The 23,834-nt window shown below is 37.3% G+C and overlaps 1 protein-coding gene across 2 annotated transcripts in view; it reads left to right on the top strand.

The window, feature by feature from the left end:
• The window catches only part of THSD7B (thrombospondin type 1 domain containing 7B), a 565,817-nt gene that overhangs the window by 499,881 nt on the left and 42,102 nt on the right, over positions 1 to 23,834 (top strand). For both annotated transcript variants that reach the window (XM_060776084.2, XM_060776085.2), the window contains 4 exons: positions 2,546 to 2,679; positions 3,570 to 3,723; positions 21,825 to 21,966; positions 23,377 to 23,492. In XM_060776084.2, coding sequence (XP_060632067.2) covers positions 2,546 to 2,679; positions 3,570 to 3,723; positions 21,825 to 21,966; positions 23,377 to 23,492 — 546 coding nt within the window. The remainder of the gene's footprint in view (positions 1 to 2,545; positions 2,680 to 3,569; positions 3,724 to 21,824; positions 21,967 to 23,376; positions 23,493 to 23,834) is intronic.

Here is a 23,834-nt window from a genome sequence, read left to right as displayed (position 1 = left end):
TACAAGGTTCATATATATAGGGGCTCTACCACACTAGTTCCAAACCGTGTTCACCTGTGGTTTTGCAACCTTGGTATTTTCCTAGACCCTAACAAGGAAAATTTTCAAATGAAAAAAGAATATCAAGATTTTTCTGAAAAACCAAAGAAAAATGTTTCTGACTTTGTGTGTTAATGAGGGTAGAACTGTATGTTTTCTTGGTAAGCTTGGGATCACAAATTTTCACTTGCTCTGACAGTATAGAGTTGGAATGAAAAGGACAAAGAAAACTTTCAACTGGAAGGCTAGGAAACTGATCCCTCTGTTTTCTTTTTGTTATTAAGAAAAACATGTTTTCATGATCTGAAATAAAGTGTACTCCATTGCTATAATTGGAATGGATCAATGGCTCTCTTAGTATCTATTCTTCTTTGTTTCAATTTTATTAGTATGACACATAGTTCTCTCATTATTAGTGAATTCTTTGTTCTCCTTCTCCTTTTATTTTCTTCCATCATTTTATTTTAAACTTCATTCCGTAGCTCCTTCTTGATCTCATTTCTCTGCATGCCTTGTAGAAGTTCTTGCCTCAAAAGGAGAGGGAATTTTAAAAAGTTAAATGTGTTCTATGCATATATATTTTGGAGCACAAATGTGAAGAAGGTGAATGCAGAGAACCACAAGGTGGTCCACAGGGGATCTCTACTCCTCTTCTGATTTTTTTAAACTGAAAAATGCCCCTCAAATCTCCAAAACTATTTTATCAATAACTGTCCCACTATTACAGGTACAAGGGAAGCCCTTTCTCAAAACCAGGGGCTCTAGATAGCATCTTCTATAATTAGTCAGACTGTCTATCATGATGGCTGAGTAGGAAGGGAGATATAATCCTACAAATCTGGTAGATATCAGGGACAGGAAGGATGCCCTGGATGCCTTTTGCAGGGAAGGAACTGGCAGACTGTCTTCTTTCTTTCCTCCTCTCTGTCAATATTCTTGATAAAGAAGTCTTCAAACTTTCAAGCACCTGTGTTTATAGAGCCCCAAGGATCACTTTAATCTCCTTGCTGTCATTAAGCTGAGCTCCAAATTAGAGGTGACTTTTATCATGTATCTTGATCTGCAGTAGCTCTTTTTAATGAATGAACAAATGAGCCAGCAAGCTAGCACAGGGGCCCTGGCAAGGAGAAGGAGATTTAACCCTTTGCCCTTGCTGTCAGTCAGACTGGAATGGATCATGCCATCTGCCAGTTGGAAAGGACTGGAAGCATATGCAGATACAAATAGACCAACAGGCACTCACTCAAAAGCCAGTTGTCTCTTTTCTTGTCATATATTGCCACTGTCCAGTCCCAATATCCAGTGAATCTCTTGAGAGGCAGACACATCTTTTCCACTCTATGGATAGCTAAATGCATATTTATGAAGGTTCTAGCAGGGTAGCACAGCTATCATATACCTGGGATCCAAGACTGGAGACCTTGGTACACTCCTTCTACCTGGGATGGTCAGCCTCTTCCATCAATCACACAACTTGATGAGGGATGCACATGGAGCATTGAGGGAGGAAGGGACACCTGCCTAGTGAATCATATCAGCCAAATCAACCCTGGCGATCAATGGGGTGAGAAGTGTAATGTTTTAATGTTTTACACTCCAGGTCTGTGGCCATAGTGATAAAATTCATTCATTCATATTCATGGACACTATGGTAACATTCAGGACAGAGCATTTCACATATTGTGATGTGTAGAACTGTTGATAACTCGTTGTTGGGCAGTTTTGCATTTAAAGTACACCTTAACCCCATGAATAAACTCTCTTCCAAGTCACTGGAAAACTGAAGGAACTATTTTATAATAATCAGAGAAAATGGTGCAAAAGGAGTTAGTGCTTACATCACAGGGAATGTAGAGGGCATATTAAGAGTCAAGAGGGAAAGTATCAGAAGGAAAGGAATTCAAGTGAATGCTCAGCTGTTTGCCCCAGCTAGCTAGCTAGCTAGAATACATACATTAAAGGAGCACTTTTATTTAGACAAAATACAAAATAAAATATAACTTTACGTATCTGTTGGGACAGAAATTAATATCTCAAAGTCATGCAATTCTATTTCCTCACTACAAGTTAAGCACTAAGAGTTCCTGAAATTTTCCTGTGCACAGAAAACATAGAGAATTGGGATGTGCCACGAATAATATCTTCTAGAAAGATATAATGTGTTATATAATTATAAGAGTGAGTATCTGATGGATGTTGCATGAACCTTCAGAGGAAATGAAATTGCAATAGAATTCTTGTTTAGGCTGCTGGAAAATGCTGTTATTTTTATTCAAAGAAACTGCATGCATATTACATTTTCTGCACAGCTTTTGGCAAGTGCGTAATGAATCAATGAATTTAAACATTGCAATATTCTCTGAACGGTGAATAAAATCCAGCATATTTCTCAGTAAAATATGTGATTGTTTTAGATTGTTTTTAATGTTGGTTTCCAAAGCATTTCTGTGGAGAATATTCACATGGATAATAACTTATGTATAATTTCGTATGTTTTCTCTGGAAGGTGTATGAGGCAGTCCCATGTTACAGCAAATGCAATCGGTATGCCTGGAAAGTAGAACCATGGTCTCCATGTGAAACCAACAGTGAGCAGAACTCTCTTCTCTGTGGGGATGGAATACAAACTAGGAAAATCAGGTCTGTAGAAATGAAAACAGTAGGACTTGATGCTGGACTATTAAGGAAGTTGAACAGCTATTCTAGAAGCAATGAGGCTCCCATCGACCCATGTTAGTCTGCATCATAATGAAAACATTCAAAGGGAATAGATGGAAAGAAGCTATACAAATATATACGCCAAATCTATAATCAGTCTCAATTGCAATAGAGCCATTGAAACAAAAGGGAGCTATTTGTCACCACTTGGTATTTCTCATTGGCTTTGGTGGATTCAATTTAATTGAGATTAACATTGTTTTTAACGCATGTGTTTATTTAAAGCATATATATATATATAAACACATGTGATGTCTACAAGCAGCCTTTCTGACCTACCCTTTGGGAGTGATACATAAAACTAATTCTAGCTTGTGGAGTAGAGATCGTGTCTCATAGGAAGTAAACATATCGTGTTTCTGATTTCACTCAGATGACTTTAGTGCCTTGATTAATACCAGAATTAAAACCAGAATTTTAGTATTATAATAGGAATTAAATATGTTAGATTTGTTGCCTTTCAATTTCTGAATCAGTATGATACATGGGGCAAAACCTATATTAAGAGATAATTAAGAGATTAAGCACTTCCAATTTAATTTCAGTTACATGTATATCAGCTGCTGTATCCATCCCAACTTTTCTCTCTTCTTATTTTTGACTACACTTCCACATATCCTCAGCTGGCTAGCTAGAAACAATGGAGGTAGCGACGGTGGTTGGGATTAGTTGAATAATTAGTTCTACTAACAAAGCACACAAATATGACTGGTTGCAGTTGAACAGGCTGTGGCATAGTTTATAATATATTGGTTTATTTGCTCTTTGTTCATCATTGGTTAGTTGACCAATTACACATTTTTCTCCTGCAGATGCGTAAACACCACTGAAGAGGGTGGTGAAGAAACTGTGGCCAATATGCTATGCAATCAATCTGAAATTCCTGTTGAATCACAGAAATGTATAATCTACTGTCCTGGCGAATGTGTGATGTCTGCCTGGAGCCACTGGAGCCAATGTCCACAGGTAAAATTAATTAGTTCTGTGTTGTTTCAGATTCCTTCTGTTTTTCCTTAATGTAAGTTCACACAGGTAGAGAGATCTAAATTCTTCAATATCATCCTTGCAACAAAAAAAAGATGAATAATTGCTATAATTTTCTCCCTACTGTGTGTGGAAACTAACATTTTTTTCACAGTATTTGAGAATTCTAACATGTTCTGGAGGAGAAAAATGAGTGGTGTGGAAGGGAGTATAAAAAATCTAGATAAAAACTTGGTTGTTTGCACAGAAAACACATGTGGACAGAAGTCAATGTTTTCTCTGTGTTTTTAATACAGAAAATCAAGTGGAACATCTTTCAAAACAATAAATAAATAGAAAATATCTCCCATCCCTACACAGAATATGTATACAGTTCTTTGCTACAGTTTTTAAAATGGTAACAATGGTTTTTTCCTCCCACTGTGAGAAAATCTTCCAAAACAATGCAGGTTTTGAAGGCTACTTACTAGGGCTGGGCGGTTTCGTTTCATTAATTCGTAATTCGTTAAAAATTCGTTTTTTTTAATAACGAAGCGATAACGAACCATTCTGGAGCAACTTAAAAACGAAACGAATTTTTAAATACGTTTTGTAAATGCTTCGTATTTCGTTATGTATTCGTTTCGTTATTGGTTTGAGGTCGTTTCATTATTATTTCCGCATGTCTGGGGCAAGTTTTATAGTTGTTTTTTGTTTAATTAGTGAAAAAAAATTATAATATCACACCAACAGTCAACAACAGAGGGAGAGGGAAGCTTCAGAAGTTTTTTTAGCGTATTGCGCGATCGCGGCCGCCATTAACGAATCGATTTGTTATTGTTTCGTTATTGTTTTGTAATTTTTTTACCATTTACGAAATTTCGTAAATATCAAACTTTTTTTAAGGAAAATTTCGGAATTCTTTTAAATATCGAAACGCAAAAAAACCCAAAAAACGAATCGATTTTAGAAACAAATTTTTCCGTTGTTACCCAGGCCTACTACTTACAGGTCAGGACTTAGCCAGTGCAAAATTCACATATAGTTATTTTACATAGAAAACAACATATTCTGGACATGAGTTAATATTTCTTGTTGAAATATTATTTTCCACAAAAATGCTATTTCCTCTGCAAGGAAAGTTGCTTTCTATTCATAAGAAAGATGCAATTGGGGATTTGTTGTGTGCACATTTCTCATTTGATTCTTTTGCTCAGGAAACAGCATTTTCTGCACAGAAAACAGCATTTTGTATGGCAAATATTTCTACACAGAAATATCAATTGTTGTTCAGAAAATGCTACTTTCTATACACAAAATATTGTTTTTATGGAAATAATCTATTATTAAGTTTTACACAGAACAAATCCCCAAAGACAGTTTTATTCTGCAAATAAAGCAACATTTTCTGCACAATAATTAATATTGTGAAAGGGGGGGGGGGGGCTTGGTGAATCCTATGCAGTGATTCTGTTTTCTGTACAAAATAAGCACATTAGAATTTAATAGAATAACTGTGAATAACTGCGAAGATCTTTCTTATCAAGATTTCGCAACACTCAAAAAGCATTTGTAAAAATTCCTTCCATTCTTATCAGAGAAGCAGAAACAGCTTAAAAACTCTTAGGTAGGAACTATAGCTCATTAGTAGAGCATCCACTTTGCTTGCAGAAGTCCCAGGTTCGGTCTCTGGGATTGCTAGGTAGGGCAAAGAAATAAACCTATGCAAAACCCAAAAGAACCTCTATCAGTCTTAATTTATAATATTTGGACTTGAAAGGACCAAGGTTGTTTGATTTCTTCTTCTTCAGTTCTTAAACAGTAACCTTTCATGTTCTAAGAAAAGCCGGCTAAATAGAAGGAGACAATAAGATTTTCTAGGGGACTGATTACATCTCTCTACTGGTAAATAGATGGCTGCTGGACGATAGAAGCAATGAGCTGATTTCTGAAGTCTTTTTCTCCTTTTCATTTTTAAAAATGTGTTGAACAGAATAGCCCTAAAGTATCAGCTGATACGGCTTGTCACTTAACACACCCACTGACCGGCCCACGCTGCTGGCATCCATATGAACAGTGCAAATGTCTGCAAGGGGAGTATATTTCCATTTGTAGCAACTTGAGTTCTCAAATCATACTCCATGTAGATTTTCATGCTGTATGTGCCATTGCTGAAACATGGAACTCACCAGTGTGAGTGATGTTGAGCATGGGTCTGCTTGGTGTGAACCTTCATGTTATGTTGCCTGAACTGAGCTTAATGTGATAACAGAAGACCCATGAGACTGATTAGTAGGTATAAAGATTGCAGATGCATATAGACACAAGCAAAGGCGGTTGCAACTGTGGCAAATGTAATATATGTCAGGACAGAGCATGCATTATCTCAGTGCATAAGTCATACATAGAGAGAGGTTTCATTAATTCATGAATTCATGTTGCTCTTAATATTTATCTTGGTCCACTAAAGTAATTTCAGTTATTCTCCCTGGAATGATTCAGTATGCTCATGAGAAAGCTACAGTACATTTGGAAAGGATGGCAAGAAAAAGCCAGCAAATATCTCCAACATCAAAGTGATTTAAATATGGGTATTGCGTATATCTCGTGAGAGACCAATTATAGAATGAGCCATAAAACTATGGATTTTTGCTTGTTTGATAAATATGATGGTTTCCTCAGATTCCAAACTATGGGTGAGCAGAGAATCAAGCCATCTCTGACTGGTAGCAGTTTGTTGACTGTAGCATGTTTGTTGCTGAGAGGAGTGAAACTTTCAAGTAGTTAAGAATTTGATGTGGGTTGACAAAGAATATATACTAGTTAGGTAACATTTCCTAATAAGATTTCAGTGTGAGACATGAAGAATATAGAAATGGTTCTAGATTTTGAGGGAGTATACATTTTCTTTGCATATAGGGAAAACATTTGGGAAGCTTCTAGACTGCAAGGCACACACAGTGTAGAGATTTATAATAATTCAGAGTAGAAACATTGATTAGCATGTTTTCATTGCCTAAAAGTGTAAAAATTAGTCACTGCTGGGAATACTGAAGACAGTTTTTATAGACATGTTATTACTGACCTAACCTGTCCTGATATGATGGCAAGGTGCTAACGGCATGCATTTTTCCATCAGGCATTTATTTAAAGAACGTGCATGATGTCTGGAAATGCCTTTCTGGTCACTGTGGCAGAGATACTACTTAAAGCTTAAAGACATTTTTGTTTCTGATAAATTGTTAAGATATAAATATTTTATTTCATGATTTGAAAAAAAATCTCCCTAGGTTGAAACACCCATCATTATCGTATTACCACTCAACATATTTTGCACTTACTTGTTTTAAATATACAATCTATTAACATTCCAAAACTGTGAATTGAAGTACATATGTGTGCCATCTACTAGTCCATTAAGCTTGAATATCTAATTTGTAAGCATGCTTAATGTCATTGGCAAATAGAAATGGGTTACAACAGTTCTGAGAGTGAACCACACAGTGATCCTCTCATTAGCTACAAAAATAGGTTGGAGTGAATAGACAGATGGACATATAGAAAAAAAATCCAAGGTGAAAATAATGGGCAAGATGAATAAGCCCTTTTAGGAGATGTGTGGAAAGAGAACGACAGTGAGATATTATATTTGAATAAGAAACTTCTAGAATGGAAAATACACTGTTGAATCTTTCTGTTTATAAGTTCAATTATAGTTGTAAATGCTGGCTATGAGATCATGTATGAAAGGCGATGGTGGAGGATCAGAAGGATGAGGACCACAATTGTTAGGATATAAAAGATTATTTTTTTCCAAAATGAGGAAAGTGGTGGAGTTTTGATAATGCTTCACAGTTTTTTTCTGATCTTTTTTTAGAACTCTCTAAGGATCTCATCACGTTTAAACTTTACAACGCTTAATCAGTATGCATGCCACATTTTTTTTACAACAGGATACATACAGGATCGTGACAGGATGCATACACCCCATCATATACATTTCTTCCTGTTTAAAGTAATCCATTTTTACTCATCACACTATTGAAGCTTTGCTTCTCCCAATTCATTGTAATTTCTGCATACATCACTCCCCCCCCCTTTATGGTTTTTTTAAATGTGCAGTAACACTGCGAAATGGAAATCACACAGGTGTAAAAAAAGGACTGAAGACTTCAAAGTAACCGCTTCAGAGGTCTTTTGTCATCATGTAATTAGAGACAAATGGGACCGCTCACAGACATTCCTCCAAAGGAGACCTCACAGCACAGGGAACAGGATGCTTACTGTTTCACCGATCACACATAAAAGCAGTGCATTTCATGCAATTTATATTTTTAAAAACATGAAACCCATGTCCAAATGCTCTGCTTCTGACACTTTTTGCACATGGTTTCCAACAGGTTGATAACGATAGGAGACACAAATCATTTGATGGGGCCCATCGAGGTTTGTATGCAAATGAGATCAGAAACAAATTTAAGTTGATCAGCTGCTAAGTAAGCTAGTGTTTGATATCATCCTTTTCCTCACTGGATAGATTTGGGGCTGATTTTGTTTTTAGAATTACGCTTCTTTTAGAACAATCTCTTCCCCATTGCCAAAAAAGAAAAATATGCCAAAGGGAGGAACCACGTAAAATAAATACCATCCTCACGCTTCTCATTTACATGAATAAATCCTTTCTGTAGGGTGCTAAGATGAGACTTAGCTAATTTCTCATGAACATAATATGCAAATCAAATGAAGAAAACATTTTTGGCATAACATAGTGCATCAGAGTCAAGTATATCCAACCCATATTGCAGATGGAAATGTTTCAGGTGTGTCAGCAATTAAATGGCAGAATTCATTAAATCCAGCAGAATTTCTGAGTTTTTAAGTGGTGCCGCTTTTGCAATCTGTTAATAAGATTTTCCTTTCTGCTTTATTATTAGGTAAGAACATAAAACCAAAGTTTGGGCCCTATTCACATTACACAGTTATAGCAAGCTGGTGCTATTTTAATTGTCTCTGGTAGAGATTTCTAAATATCCCTCCTACAGATCCCAGGATTCTTTAAAATGGAACCAAGTCAGTGAGAATGGAACCTTAGTTCTATAACTTCTGTATAAACAGCCTGTAAATCTAATAACTAAATGCTGGACCAAGCATCCAGATAAAGAGACACGAGAATAGATGGAACTGGCAATAAAAAGTAACATTTTCATCAAGCAATCTGAAAGTTTGTCTTTTGTTGTCATATTTTAATCCACTTTGTATTTTAAAAATATAATAGAAAAAGAAAACCTGAGTGAATGTGAATACATTTAACATTTAAAAAATACATTCGGAAACCTTGAGATAAATGCACACGCACACATGGTGAATGCCACTATGAGTATGTACACTATATGAAACACAGCAACTTGTAAGGGAAGCAGTCCCACATTCAGCTTCAAAATACAATGCCATTCATTAATGAGGTATTTAAGCTATGTCTACACATTTGTAAATTAGTGTTGATTTGCACATATGTTTTCCTAAACATGTTCACTATAGCAGATAGGAAAGGTCAGTGTTTGCATACTGCTTACCATATATACTCGAGTATAAGTCGACACGAATATAAGCCAAGGCACCTAATTTTACCACAAAAAAACCTGAGAAAACGTATTGATTCGAGTATAAGCCAAAGGTGGGAAATGCAGCAGCTACTGGTAAATTTCAAGAATAAAAATAGATATCAATAAAATTACATTAATTGGGGCATAAGTAGGTTAAATGTTTCTGAACATTTACCATATTTCAAAGAAAAGAAATGGCACAGGACCTCACTTCCTGGCTCCGCTGCTCCTCCTCCTCCAGCCCATTCCATGGAGCCAAATGCCAACTGGCCTCAGAGCCTTTTTCTCTCAGTCACCCACCCCAGCTTATACCTCCACTCAAATATAAGCCAAGGGGGGCTCCCCCCCCCCAAAAGAGCTGAAAAAACCAACTTATATTCAAGTATATAATGTATGTTTACCCTTTAAAAAGCAACTGAGCAAGAAGATTGAAGTTGAGATTAGGCTGCAGTTCCTTATTTGACTGGCTTCACCATCAAAGTTTTTCCAGATGTAACAATACAAAGACGTCTTGAGAAATATAGTATCTGTTCTCTGCCTAAGAAAGGTAGGTTCACCTAGGACAGAAACAACTGCATCTCAAGTAAAATTATTTTTTCTATTGCTAATAGAGTTGAAAAGTTATTGCCTAAATTTTGGGACTCTGTCTCCCAGTGCCCATATGGCCAAAGAGGGGAGTGACCTCTACTAGCATTAATATACCTCCAGATGATTTTAACTGACAACAACAAAACCAACACATTCACAAAATGCAGTCCTGTGGTTCTTACATGCTCATTTTTTCCCTAAAAGATTTTTGACATCTTTCCAAATGAAGAAGCCTGTGAAATTTTGAAAGCTTGTATAATGTATTCTGTGCATTTTTGGTTGGTCCAGTAGAGGTATCCTTCTTCCTCCAGAGTCCCAGTGAATTTTTGTATCACTAGCCTCATGAAGGAAGTTTCAATTAATCTTAAACACTTCCTTAAGTGCATCATTTAGCCCTAATTCTGCCCCTATCAATATCATATTGTTACAAGTCATAATTCAACCAAATATTCAGTCTTTTTCTTCCTGTCGATAGACTGTTTTGAGAAGTGTTACATCAAGAGTTAATGTCTTTCCTGTCTGTTTCAATAAACATTGGCAAATTAAATGGAAGCACATTTTTCTTCAGAGACTTCATACTAGTTTCAGATACAACAGTGTGTTCACACTTCATCATTTGATTTGGTACTTCTGCACAGGCAGCTGAAAGTCTATCATCTCCTGCTAAATGTACAGCACTGAACAGCAGAACGTGCAATGCTTTGACTCTGCATTCATCTGACTTGGAAATTTAATTAATTGACTTCAATCAAATTCATCAAAGCATTCTTAAACTGAGTTAATATGCAAGTTGCACTACAAGTCCCTGAAATAATTATCTCAGATTTATTGTATCAGCTGTCAGCTTTCTTGCTTACAACAGTTGATAACCCACAGTACGAGATCTGTGAGGCCTCTGTGTTTGCATCAACTGTTAACATTTACAGTAGCTAATTCAACAGGGTCTGATACCGGTTCATTTAATTATGTAAATTTCTAGCATAAGGCACAGAATGAATGAAAAACTCGTATTGCTCCTTGTGGATCAACCACACTTCCGTAGCAGCTATGAATATCAAGTAAGTTTATGACTCATAAACAAAATCTGTGTTGCTGAAATATTATGGGCTATTTTTGAAAGCAGACACAAGTCACAGGTTTAGTATTAGAAAAGTTCCTTTCTTGTCTCACCTAGATATCCAGTATAGTCCTACCTAGAAGAGAGCCATCAAAATCAATGAGACCTTTGCTAGTTGTGATTCACAATTCCCATTCATTTCAGTATGCTTGCACCACATAAAACTAACACTGAATTTAGCTCTTCAAATACTCTCTCTTGGTTCAAAAGTTCTGAATTTTTCCAAGTGTTAATTGTCCAAGTGGACAAACAACAACTAACTAAGATGAACGTCATTATCTTATATGTTTTTACTAATAGTACGATGTATTTTTTTATCTCCCAAATTTAAGTTGGGTTTGAATGGCAGAAATATCAGAAATGCTAGCACTCAGTTGATATACAAGATGTGGCCCTTATGCTTGGGTTTGACCCTATGCTTCAAAACATTTCACAAGAAACCTCTGTTCTTCCTTCCCTTTCAGTTGTCATAGCCACAACTTATGATTTCTGTGAAGCCAAAATTTTTCCCATTTCAGGGCTCTCAGCACTGGGTTTGTGAGTTAGCATGAGTTCCATGAAATGAAAGAGTTCTCCAATGCAGGGCTGAACATTTTTAGCAGGCTTGGGAGCCAAATTGGCAGCGTAATGCCCCTTGTGCCTTTTGTAGATTTCATCAGGTTAAAACATGGTCAAAGTACACAAGAAATCCAAAGCAGACAAGTCTGGATGGGCAATCTCTCTTTTTTTATTTTGGAGCTTGGGAAGGGGTGCTCTGGGTTAGTTTGAAAAGAAGACAATGATCCTTTCAGACTCATAAAATGGAATAGAAAAAAAATGACACTTATTTTTCCAATGTAGTATTAAGAGCCACAAAAGCATGAGGACAACCCTTTTCTGACCCTTGCTGTAATATCATCCCTAATGTTAATCAGTCATTACCTTGGGCAAATAATTCATTTCATTATTCTGTTAATGAAGAATATAAATGTTTAAATCATAGTGCCAAAAGGGCTTAGTCCCGTAACTAATACATGGAAAGCCAGACATGCATGCATGTCTATGTGCATACATTCATGTAATAGATTGACTAATGTTCAGTAGATGAAATTTTCACTATACAACATTCTATAGGTTTCATTGAAAGTAAAGTACTCCACACAATCCACCCATAGCACTTCACAGGACCTGTCCCATTCCAAATGTGGTAAATTCCTCAACAATGGAAAGCAAAAAGTAGTTTCCACTTTACATACCCTCTGGAAAATATGAGATTTTACTAAGGAGAAGCATGACCATTCAGATCAGTGAAGCAATACCATTGCAGTCGGAGATGTAAAAAAATATAAATGCTCTAATCAATATTGAAAATTACCTGCACAGCAACACATTGTTATACATTAACACAAGAACTGTTCAGAACAGGGGTAAATGTTTTCAAACCTCCCTGTTCTTTGGGTATGTGTTGTTATTCTTTGCTAGTGATTAACAGCTCAGGGAGGAGGGAAGTGCACAAGAGTTCAGGAAACCATTATGGATTAATTGTGTGGAGCTACATTTTTTTAAGCACCGCTTATGTTGTAAATAGCTTATTAAATTGTTACAGAGTATTCACATCTGCATGCAGATTGTTATGAATGGTTCATTACACAGTTAAAACTGGTCAAATCCCTTCCCTACAGAAGCATTTTCTGCTGTGCAAGCCTCAAGTTGCACATTTCATTATGAATAGCTTGTTAAACATCATGTTCCAAGTACCATATGAAAGCATTTCAATAAATTACAGGGCTGGTAAGCATATTACAACCTTGGTAGCCTATCGCTATAAGGGCCATATGAAGAACTAGTTGGAGAACTCTCCTGAAGCAATCTTAGAGTTGGGACCATAAGAGCTATCTTTCATACTTGTATTAATGTACACAACACATCCATACCTCAAGAACATTCTCAAGCATTACTCCTTTCCAACAATGCAGTAGTATACTCTAGCACAGGGTTCCTCAACCTTCCTAATGCCACAATCCCCTTAATACAGTTCCTCATGTTGTGGTGACCCCCAACCATAAAAAATATTATTTATTTATTTATCTTATTTATACCCCACCTTTCTCTAGTAGTTCACCTACATCCAGAGAACATTATGGATTCAAAAAATGATGCATCTGGACCTAACTTGGCATCAATGCTCAATATGCCTAAATGTGAACACCAGTGGAGTTTGGAGAAAACAGACCTTGACATTTGGGAATTGTAGTTTCTGGGCTTTATCATTCACTGACAATCAACGAGCATTCTGAACCTCACCAAAAATAGAATTGGGCCAAACTTCCCACAAAGAGCCCCCATGGCCAACAGAAAACACTGTGTTTTCTGATGGTCTTTGGCGACCTCTCTGATACCCCCATTGCAACCCACCCCCCAGGGGTCCTGACCCCCAGGTTGAGAAACACTTTTCTGTCAGTTTGTTTCTTCTCTTTTGTTCCTAAAGACATATTTATGTTTTGCACGTGCATGTGACAAAATGCTTCTAATTAATTATTAACTGAGTGTTACAATTGTTAGACATCAGGCTTAACTACATAATATTATCTCCATAATATTAAAGGATGAGCAAATGATATTTTTGGTGACGTGATTAGTCCTGTGGTGACATTTCCTGAGTAAAAGGTTTTGTACCTATTTGCCCAACTATGTTGTGTGTCCTCCTATAGGCAAGTGAATCTTTGAGATTGGGGAATGTCTGTAGGCCTACCGCTAAGAACCTTTTGATAGAACAGTATGATTGCCCACAATAGGTCTATTGATGAGACATCTGAGTGGTATCAGTTGCATACTGTATGCTTGACCAGTAGTGGGATTCTGCCATTTCTTGATTTCAGTTTGTTCTGTAATAGATTATGCATGCATAAAAGCATTGCCTTATTTTTTTTTCCATCTCATATACTGGCTATTGTAACTTGACAAATGGTTGTTGAAGTTCAGTGAGGCTGGTGTCCTTGTCTTGTGGGTATAAGCAGATGTGATTGGCTTAAATTGTGAATTTGGTAGTGTATTCAGGGTAAAAACTAAAGCCAAGTAAGTATATGCAGTAGCCAGTGGGATATAGTTTGAGATTTAGATGTCCATTTTGTAGCTGTATGGTGATGTCCCAGAAACGTTCCAGGCTGATATTGATGGTGGGTTCGAAAGTTGTTGAAATTCTGTTGATTGTTTGGAGTAAGCCTCTTCCATTAGTCTAAATTATGAAGATATCCTCAAGAAATGAGTTTAAGTATGGCTCTGGAACTGGTGAAGGTTTTTTATAGCTTTTAAAGTACATCTACTTTAGAAACAAAACAGATCTCTTTGTGCTTAGATATATTTCTTTTCACCAAACATTTCACAAGGTTTAGTAGTTTACACAATAATATTTCATATAAACACAGAGAAAAGTCCTGGAAAAAGTATATATGTGTAAACACATTGCTTTATCTTTATGTTGATTAAAAATAAAGGAAAATACTTTAATCATTTCTGTTAGCTTCCCTGAATACCAAGAAAAAAAACCAGGATAGAATTTGAAATAAATGAACCAAATAAGAGTTTGTATTTGCTTGATGATACTTAATGGAATGGAAAAGTTGTGCTTGAATTCTCAGGCAAAAAATGGTTTGTAAGCCTTATATGAATGTTATTCAGAGCTTCTCTTCCCACTACTCAAAAATTCATGAGCAGAGTTGTAGACAGAGTGGATTACCAACCACAGAGCTGCTGCTGATATGCCCAGCAACAAACTGCAAGCATGGCACATTCTGGGATCATACATATTGCCATTTTCACATTCACTGTATTTGGAAAGTATATCTGTGTGAAATATACAAATATATGTAAGTAGAACTCCTCCAAATGTGGGATTGATCTAGCCCTATTTTGCTTTTATAAGTAGTAGATTTATATATAGATGTGACAATAGGCAAGACTGCTGAGCATGCCACTAGTGACTTCTGTCATTAAACACAACCCTTTTGAATGTGTTATTTTCAAAGTTGCAATCTTTTTGCTCAGTTATGTGAAGCCAAAACCAAATTGCAGTATAAATATTAGTCACTGTCTGTTTAAGCAGAAGATCCATGTGAATATTAAATCTATGCTTGAGCTGGGACTTAAAAGAACAGTATTCAAAATGATTCCTTTCTTTCTTGTACATATTATTGGTGACTTGAAGTAGTTTATTTCTCAAACCTATTCTTGGATGCTGAGGTACTCTGCCTGAGACCTTAAGTCAAACAAATAGCAATGTCAAGTAAATGTCCACTTAAGTTCTTCAAATCACAGTAGACAGAGTTAGGGCATTCCTCAGTTTTCTCTCTCTTTCTCATAGAAACACACACAGCCCACCTGCAGGGCAAATGTGAGGGGAAAATCAGCCTTATCTTGCCAGAATGCTGCAACTGATGACACAGAAATACTAGGATGATATTCAAAATGGGATACATAGTCATGATTTCATGGCTATGATCTACCTCATGGTCTGGCCTGCAAAATCAATGCAGCTCTGCGGTACTGGCAGACAAGGCACTGAAAAATAACAAACATAGTCCATTCCTATCAGTGAGCAACAGCACAACTAGCAGAAGCAAAACCCTCTCCCATCAATGAGCACAACTGCTCACTGGTTTGAGTGGGCTAGGTAGGTTAGCGTTAATTTCCTGCTTGCCAATACTGTAAGCGTAGAGCAACTTACATTGAAGGAGAGTTTTGTAGACACGTGTGATCATGACAATTGAAAATGTAAATACAAAAAAACTTAATTTGATAGTAAGCTGTAATGGATTAGCCTACCTCCCAAGGTTGGTGTACAGGCAGTAACAGGCCTGCCTTGGAAAAGCTAAAAAGAGCAAGGGGGAGAAGTGATCAGGCAGCTTCATAGCTGGTGCAGTCTGATTGGCTGATGAAATTGGAGGACGTTGCTTGGCAACCGGAGATGGGCAGAGCCAGAGGGAAAGAAAGAGCTGAGTTTTTGGAGTTAGAGTTTGGAGTTTGAAGAGGGAGATAGTTTAGGAGATTTAAAAGGGAAGGAAGGAAGAGTTTTGGAAATTGTTATTAGAAAGATACCTCTTTGATGGAAATAGTTAAAACCTTCAGAGAGAAGAATTAAGAAATATAGTGAGCCTCTATGGTTTAAGAGCACTGGTGTTGAAACCTCAGATATTCAAAAGGTTTAAACAACCTGTTTATATTCCTGTGTGATGAACATTGTTTTCCACAAACTCGCGTTATAAAACCCTTCTCTGTACAAGTAAAGCCTGATAGTTTATTGAAACAGCTACGCATCTTTAATGTTCAAGAACAAAGTAAACATCATAGTCTTGTTTTATTTCACCAGGAGAGTTTGCGTGTCTTCTTGAGCAATGTAGCAAGGAGGTGGCCTATGGATCAATAAATGGTGGCAGCAAAAGAAACCTTAATAAATAATTGGTAGCAGAAAAGAATTATATAACATGTAATATATAATATATACAATCGTGGTATTCCCCTATCCTGCCTTGTGTGTGTGTGCCCACGGCTTCCTGGCCATTCCCATTTTTCCCTTTCATAAGCCTATCTTACAACATCATAACTTCCTAGCAGGATGCCAGTCAGTAGTTTCTTTGGGAGGCCATTCTAATTTTGGTATTCCTTGAGTAGGTGGTATATATAGATGAGAATATATCTCATCATTGTATCATATCTGGAGAGCATGTTGAGGTAGAAGAAACAACCTGTCAACTGAAGTACCTGACAGACTGAGGGCCCTTCTACAGAGGGCCAAAACCTGTGATGGGTTGCAAGCTAACATGAGGTGTTCAAATGGGGTTTCACATTTACTCCAGATTAAGAAAACACCTGGAAAGATCCAGATCTTACTGCAAGGTCTGAATCTTTCCAGGTGCTGGGCCTGTGGGGATTTACTTTTGGGACCGCCTTCTAGAGTTGTGCTGGAATTCGTTTCTTCTGTTTCATCTGTTTCTTTCAGTACCTTTGGTGCTTTGAGAGTTCATAACTGTAAGGGCCCGCCCATTATGAAAACCCGCAAAAAACGAAACCCTCAGCAAACAAAAAGGAAACCCCCATTCTCTGAGAACTACTCTCATCTTCCAGGAGGTCATCACTTTTCCTTACTGAAAGTGGGAAGTCTACTTAAAATGCCCTGGAAAGAGTGTGTGGTTGCTGGTGTGGTGCAGCCCAGGAGAGAAAGCATGCACGGCTGCCAGTGTTCAGGTTTGGAGCTCCCTGTCCATATCTGAGTGCCTCCTCTAGAGAGAACTTGCCTCCTTGCCTTGAAAAGTGCATGTGGTGTGTGTGCAGGCCCAGAAAGCGTGCATGCCTGCCAGTGCCGACAGCCAAGCGCCTCCTCTAAAGTAAGAAACAGAGAACTTGCCTCCTTGCCTTGGAAAGTGCATGTGCCATGCAGGCCCAGAAAGCACACACACTTACCTGCAGCCAAGTGCATTCTTTAGAGTAAGAAACACATAGGGAAGGGGTTAGGGTTAGGGTGGGAGCCCCCCCCCATAATGGGCTAATATAAAATGGATCTTTAGGCCCCCCAGAGAGAAAACAGATATCTGCCCTCTTGATTTTGGGAGGCTCCCAAAAATGGATCAGGACTGAAAGCCGGGACATGAAATGGATCAAGTTTTACCCCAAAAGCACAACTCTACCACCTTCTGCAATCCTGGAGTTCAATCCCCATTGCCATTCCAATTCTTGGGCCTGAGTGGAATGGCACCCCCGTCCTCCCCTCCCAGCCCCACCTCTCAGCCCCCATTTACCCCTTCCCTTCTCCAAAGGTTCTGATGCCTCATTTTACACATTAGAAGCTTTCTCTGAGGGGGCTGAAGATGCAGTCAGGCCCATCTAGTATGTTTTTTGGGGAAACAGGTGGCTGGGGGCTGGCTACATGCCCTCATGAGTTGACCACTGATTGACCTGGGACAGCATGTAGCCACCACCCAGATAATCCTCGGGTTTGGGGCTGGTGTGAGGCCTCAATGCCAAGGAAAACGAATACAAAATCTCAGTTCCTCTTGGGATATAGGCCTGTGCGGCAGAACCCTGAGTGGAACAGAATTTTGTTTGCTTTCTGTACTCTCTGTTCTGACTTGTATCTGCCCAACCCATCTTTAAAGTGACTTTTGCATCTGGATATGTAATATGCTACCATTAAACATGATAAAGAAAAAGAAAACAGCTTTGTTCAGAGATAAAACTTCTCCTGATCTGCAAAACTACTCAAAAGGCTTATTTTCATGCTGAAGACAACCAAAGTGGTCATTTAAAAGATGACCCTTCTCATGTTTCTTCAGCACATTGATTGATTTTAACAAAACAAAATAAATGCAGTGGAGCTCTAATTGGTCTCATATCTCCAGAGGCTTTTCTTTTCTTTTTATTGGCAAAACATTTATGCTATTATTCTGGCCTTCAAGGACAAACAATCAAATTAATTGCACAAAAGGTAATCAACAATTTGTGAACACTTTGCAACTGGATTAGTTTGCAGGTAATTAAGAGTAACGGGAGATCTTTGATGTCAGGGTGGCCAGCCTTCAGTGAGTATCAGAGTTTTCATTTAAATGATTTGCTATATGAAATTATACCAAAAAGCAATGGGGAATTACAGTCCAGTGGATAATATTTGCCTAACTCAGACCAAAGCTGTGGAGCCCAAAGCTAGGGACACCAAAGCTGGGGAGAGGTGTGTCCCCTGGCAGATATTGAAAAATGAAACCATTTGGAGCTTGGTCTCACTTTTCTGTCTTACATTGTAATTGGGTTCATACACAGTTGCTCTGCAGTCCATTGGCCCGTTGCCAGACTGGTATCAGGTGAAGCCACTATAGCAGTGGTTCTCAACCTGTGGGTCCCCAGATGTTTTGGCCTTCAACTCCCAAAAATCTTAAAGGCTGGTAAACTGGCTGGAATTTCTGGGAGTTGTAGGCCAAAACACCTGGGGACCCACAGGTTGAGAACCACTGCACTACAGAATTTGAGTTTTTGAGAGGGAATGATTCAAGGTTTCCTCTAATAAAAGAGTTTTCTCCCCAGTTCCCTTCTTTCCTTCTCTCTCTCATTCAAGTTCTGCCTTCAATAACAGCTGCAAAGCAATAAAGGCCTTCATTTTTGAAACTCTGTATCTGTAGTTTAATGAGCGTTTAAATGGGAAAATAAACTTTGTGTGATTTATGGGAGGATGTTACTGCAAAAAACACCCCTCAATATTTATAAAAAGAGGGAGATGTGACACATTTCTTGATCTAGCTCTTACTGCTTTTTTAAAATTCCATGTTCCCTTTGCCTTTCCACTAGTGAGCTACTATAAACTTGTTCACATCAATTAGATACAATCAAGAACATCAGACTGAACTTTTAATGCACTTATTTCAATATTTAGAAGCATAGAGCAGTTTTTTTTCCCAATTCTGTTTTATTACTTGTCTCATTTCACTTCATTTGGAATCAATAATGGTGCTGCTATCGACATCAAATGGTCTAGAATTTGCTAGTCTGTAAGGCATAATTCTGCAGCTCTTAATCACTCAGGTAACCCCATTAGCCCCAGTGTCACTAGCATCAAAATGAAGTATTGCAGGTTAAGACACATACAAGTATATCCTGACATAATTGCCCTTTATGAGCTTGTGAAACTATTAAATAACTGAAGTTGCAGCTTATTGACTTGGCTGCTGATCAGAATTGTGCCCTGAAGTGGGACAGGGACATGCTGAAGTTCTCATCTTTTTTACTCCAACAATGAGCTGAGTCTTTCTTGGTCATTCAAGATGTTTTACAGTGCCTGGAAAATACATCACCCAGCAAGGAGAAACATTTTAATTGCTTATATGACAACAACCTTGTTGAATGGATTCGTTACTATCTCTTGGAGTGTTCATTTTAGCAAACATAGGAGTGCAAGTAGATTTTCAGTTCAACGTTTCACATATTTATTGTATTCAGTGAGGTTTAACTCAATAGATTGATCTGATGCTGAGTAGGGGACAATGCTACAGTATATGATGGCCTAAGTTAGTTCATTATTTTATGGGAATTCACAGTGAGGTCTAACCTACATCATAATTTTATTAATATAGTATAGAATGTGGAAAGAAATTAGACTAAATCATGTAAATCTGATGTATCTTCCTCTAGTTAAGATGAGATACATTTCTTATATCTATACCTTTCCCATATGAATGATTGAACTTTAGATGAAGGTAAAGAAAAGCACTGTGTTCTCCCTTGTTTCTGGGGCCATTTAGAGCTCAAACAAGAGACTGGTATTCCCTCTAGTCCTTTGCAAATTGAGTCCACACCCTGTTATCCTGTACCTTAAATAACTTCACTTAGATGTAAAAAAAAAAAAAAGATATCCTGGAGCTCCAAACCCAGAGAAGAAATAATGATTGTATCAAATACTACTAGTAAAACTCATCTTTATTGTTTGGTCTTCATACCCAATCTCAAATGATAAACTTCAGACAGTTTTCTTTCATGCTAGTGTTGGGACAGTGTTTGTCTTCTTCCTCAAGGATAGTTAACTATAGTGCTGACTGCTAACATATGAGTTATAAGAAAATACATTGCCCTGTGCAGAGCACTAGCCTTGCCGCCACTTCAAGTCAGCTTTTCTCAGGTCTGACTTCCACCTGGTGGTAGGTTCAAAACAGATCAGAACAGGTTACTTAGTTTTTATTCCTGCTGCATTTCCGAATGGAATTTGTCAGTGAGTCCAAGTTATCTTCCACATCTCCTCTGTCGGAATCCTCAGTTGTTGCAAATTGTGTTTCATTTATTGCTATAATGTTTTAGTTATGATAAATTATTGTACTAATTATTTGTCTTGAATTTATTATGTATTTGTATTTTTGTGCATTTGCATGACATCAGATGGCTGCCATCCATGTTGTTAGCCACCCCGAGTCCCCAAGGAGAGTTTGGGACGGGATACAAATAAAGTTGACTTGACCTGATAGTCTGGCTAAGCTTGAGCATAACTGCCCTACTTACAGGGCACTTCTTCATATCAGTTTAGGAAATCCATTGTTAATTTTCATACACACAGGACCATCAACAGTCTGACATTTTCAGTGTGCCAGCCTTCCTGCCTTTGACATATGGTATTTACAAGTCACAGTTTCTTTCCCTTTATTCATCTCTCGAAGAAAAATCATTATTTGGAAAGCTTGTGCACTTGTTGTTTCATAAGGTGTCATTTATACAGTAGAAAATATATCTTCTGTTCATGGTAGTGGCTGTGCTAAAAGTTTTGGGTTCTGCCAGACTCTCAACTATATTTCCTAACTGCCATATGAAGAAAACCTAGGTGAAAAAATAGATTCTGTTTTAACAGGATTGATGGGCAGTGGAACCTGAACCAAATCAGCCAGAAACTTGCCAGAATGGAGTTAGAGAGGAACATGAGTAGAAATTGTGAGCCATGATCATATCTTTCTTTTTGGTTCTACCTTCTCTACCAGCTCTAAAACTAATGAGTTGGCTGGGTTTTTTTTAAAAGAAAACAATGTTTTGACTCATTAGTGGTTGCTGTGGTAACTATCATAAAGAAACCCTTCATCACATGTGTGCTTTCTTTCCTTTATACATACACATTCCTTTTAAATTGCTCTCAGGTTGATGTGAAGGACATCACACAACTTGGCATGATTATGCAACATATTTCAAGGAGTAAGAATTTGCCTGAAATGCTGTTTAATAACCCAATTAGCCCATCAGTCTTAGCCCCTGCCAAACAAATACTTGTTAATATGTATACACATCTTTGTCTCTTATTGTCTTAGCCATGCAACCCCAACATCATGCAAACACGAACACGGCATGTGTTGCGATCTCCGTTAAAACCCAAGACTTGTCCTGAAAGCTCACAAATGCGACCTTGTGTTCTGAACCATAATTGTTTTCAATATCACTACAATTTAACAGGTAAGCACTCTCCACCATGTCTGTATATCTGGAGAAGTGGATAGGTACAATATTAGAAATGATGGAGGCAATGACACTAGGAAAATGATCTAAATCCTCAGATAGTTTCAAAGATTGCTAGGTACTTTTGTCCAAGTCCTCACCTCTGAATCATGTAGATAAATTACCTCCCTAATATTTTTTCAATTTCTCATGTTAGTCATTTGGAGGCTGAGAAAACCAAGAATTCTGAATAATGAAAAGAGCTGTAGAAGAAATAACAACTACGTAAAGATTTAATAAGCAAAAATTTTACAAGCTGGCTTGCATTCAAAAGTGCTTACCTATTTTAAATTACGTTCTATTTACTCAGAGGCATGGGTTGTATTTTCATTTAATATCTCCTCATAGGCCACTGCATGTTTATTTAGAAGTAAATCCCTTTGCTCTCCATAGTGCTTACTGCTAATTAAATGTGCCTAACATACATTTAATCTGTATTCACATTTATGTGTGTGCCTTTGTAAACCTCAATCTGTAGCACAGAGAAAGAGAGAACGTGACCTTCTTTAACCCATACTACATTCCTATCAAAATGTGCTTTCTTCCTTTCCTAAAAGTTTCTATTTAATCAAAGCATGAAACTGTATTAAAGCTATGACTGTAGTCTTTTTTTTTTTTTTTGGTTGTGATCTAGACTTTCTTTTTGACATTCATGTTTCTGGTAACCAATTAGGAAGCACACACATCTATACAAATTAAACATTCTAAAGCTCATTGAGGTGGACTTCTAGATAGTTTATGATTCTCCTTACTTCTTGAAGGCTGAAAAGACTTCCAATGACAGTACTTACGCTTGATGGTAATATTTAACACAACTTTAGCAGAATGATACAATAAAATTATCCACCTTATATGGGGTTAAGGAAGACATTACTGTTTTAAAAGATTATATATATATATATATATATATATATATAATCTTTTAAAACAGTAATGTCTTCCTTAACCCCATATAAGGTGGATAATTTCATATATATATATATATATGAAACATGATTCACTTTGTCAAACAACACTCAGCTGAAGAATGTGACAACATGTGATTTGAAGAAGCGGAACTTCAGAAAACTTTGTTATTCAGGAAAAGAAGCACAGCATTTGAAAAAGCATGAGCTGTTTTTAAATAATACATTTTATCAATGCTGGACAGTTTTCAGCATGCTCAAAGGGACTGTAGCATTTAAGAACTACTGAAACAAAGACTTCACCATCTAAGACAATGTATGTTTGTTTACTTGCTTTTTTTAAAAAAATCTCTTACTGGCTTTCATACATTCATATCAAACAAAGATAGTTTAACTGTTTTTTTAAAAGACATTTTTGCAGCAGTGACTGTCAAAACTAAATGCAGTTGTGGTGTGTTTTTAGACTGGAGCACGTGCCAATTAAATGAAAATGCAACATGTGGACAAGGGATTAGGAATCGTCTTCTGAGCTGTGTACGTAGTGATGGGAAAGCAGTAAATAAGAACTACTGTGAGCAGGTAAGGTTTCATGTGGGCCCTTTGTGAGTGTGTATTGTTGTCAATATGTCTTTGAGTAACTTGCATCATAATATGGCTTTCTGTTTATTTTTTTCCTGTCAATCTGAGACTCCTGCAAAAATAATACTTTTAGACTGAAACGATCCTGAGCAGAAGGGTTTTTGAACAACATCCAAACTGAACACTTTTTACAATCCTACTGCATCAATAATCCAGTTCTTGTTATCCCAAGCTGTCTTCATTTCAGCAGTATATTTCAAACTAGGATAATCTAAATCTACTTTTCCCCAGTTCTGCCGTACAAGGTTATGCTTCATGGAAGCCACTAAGGAAGCTTCCAGA

Source organism: Anolis sagrei, chromosome 1 (genome assembly GCF_037176765.1).
Source record: "Anolis sagrei isolate rAnoSag1 chromosome 1, rAnoSag1.mat, whole genome shotgun sequence".
Classification (NCBI taxonomy): domain Eukaryota; kingdom Metazoa; phylum Chordata; class Lepidosauria; order Squamata; family Dactyloidae; genus Anolis; species Anolis sagrei.
The sequence above is the reverse complement of the archived record's forward strand: the minus strand, read 5'-3'. Positions and strand labels throughout refer to the sequence as shown.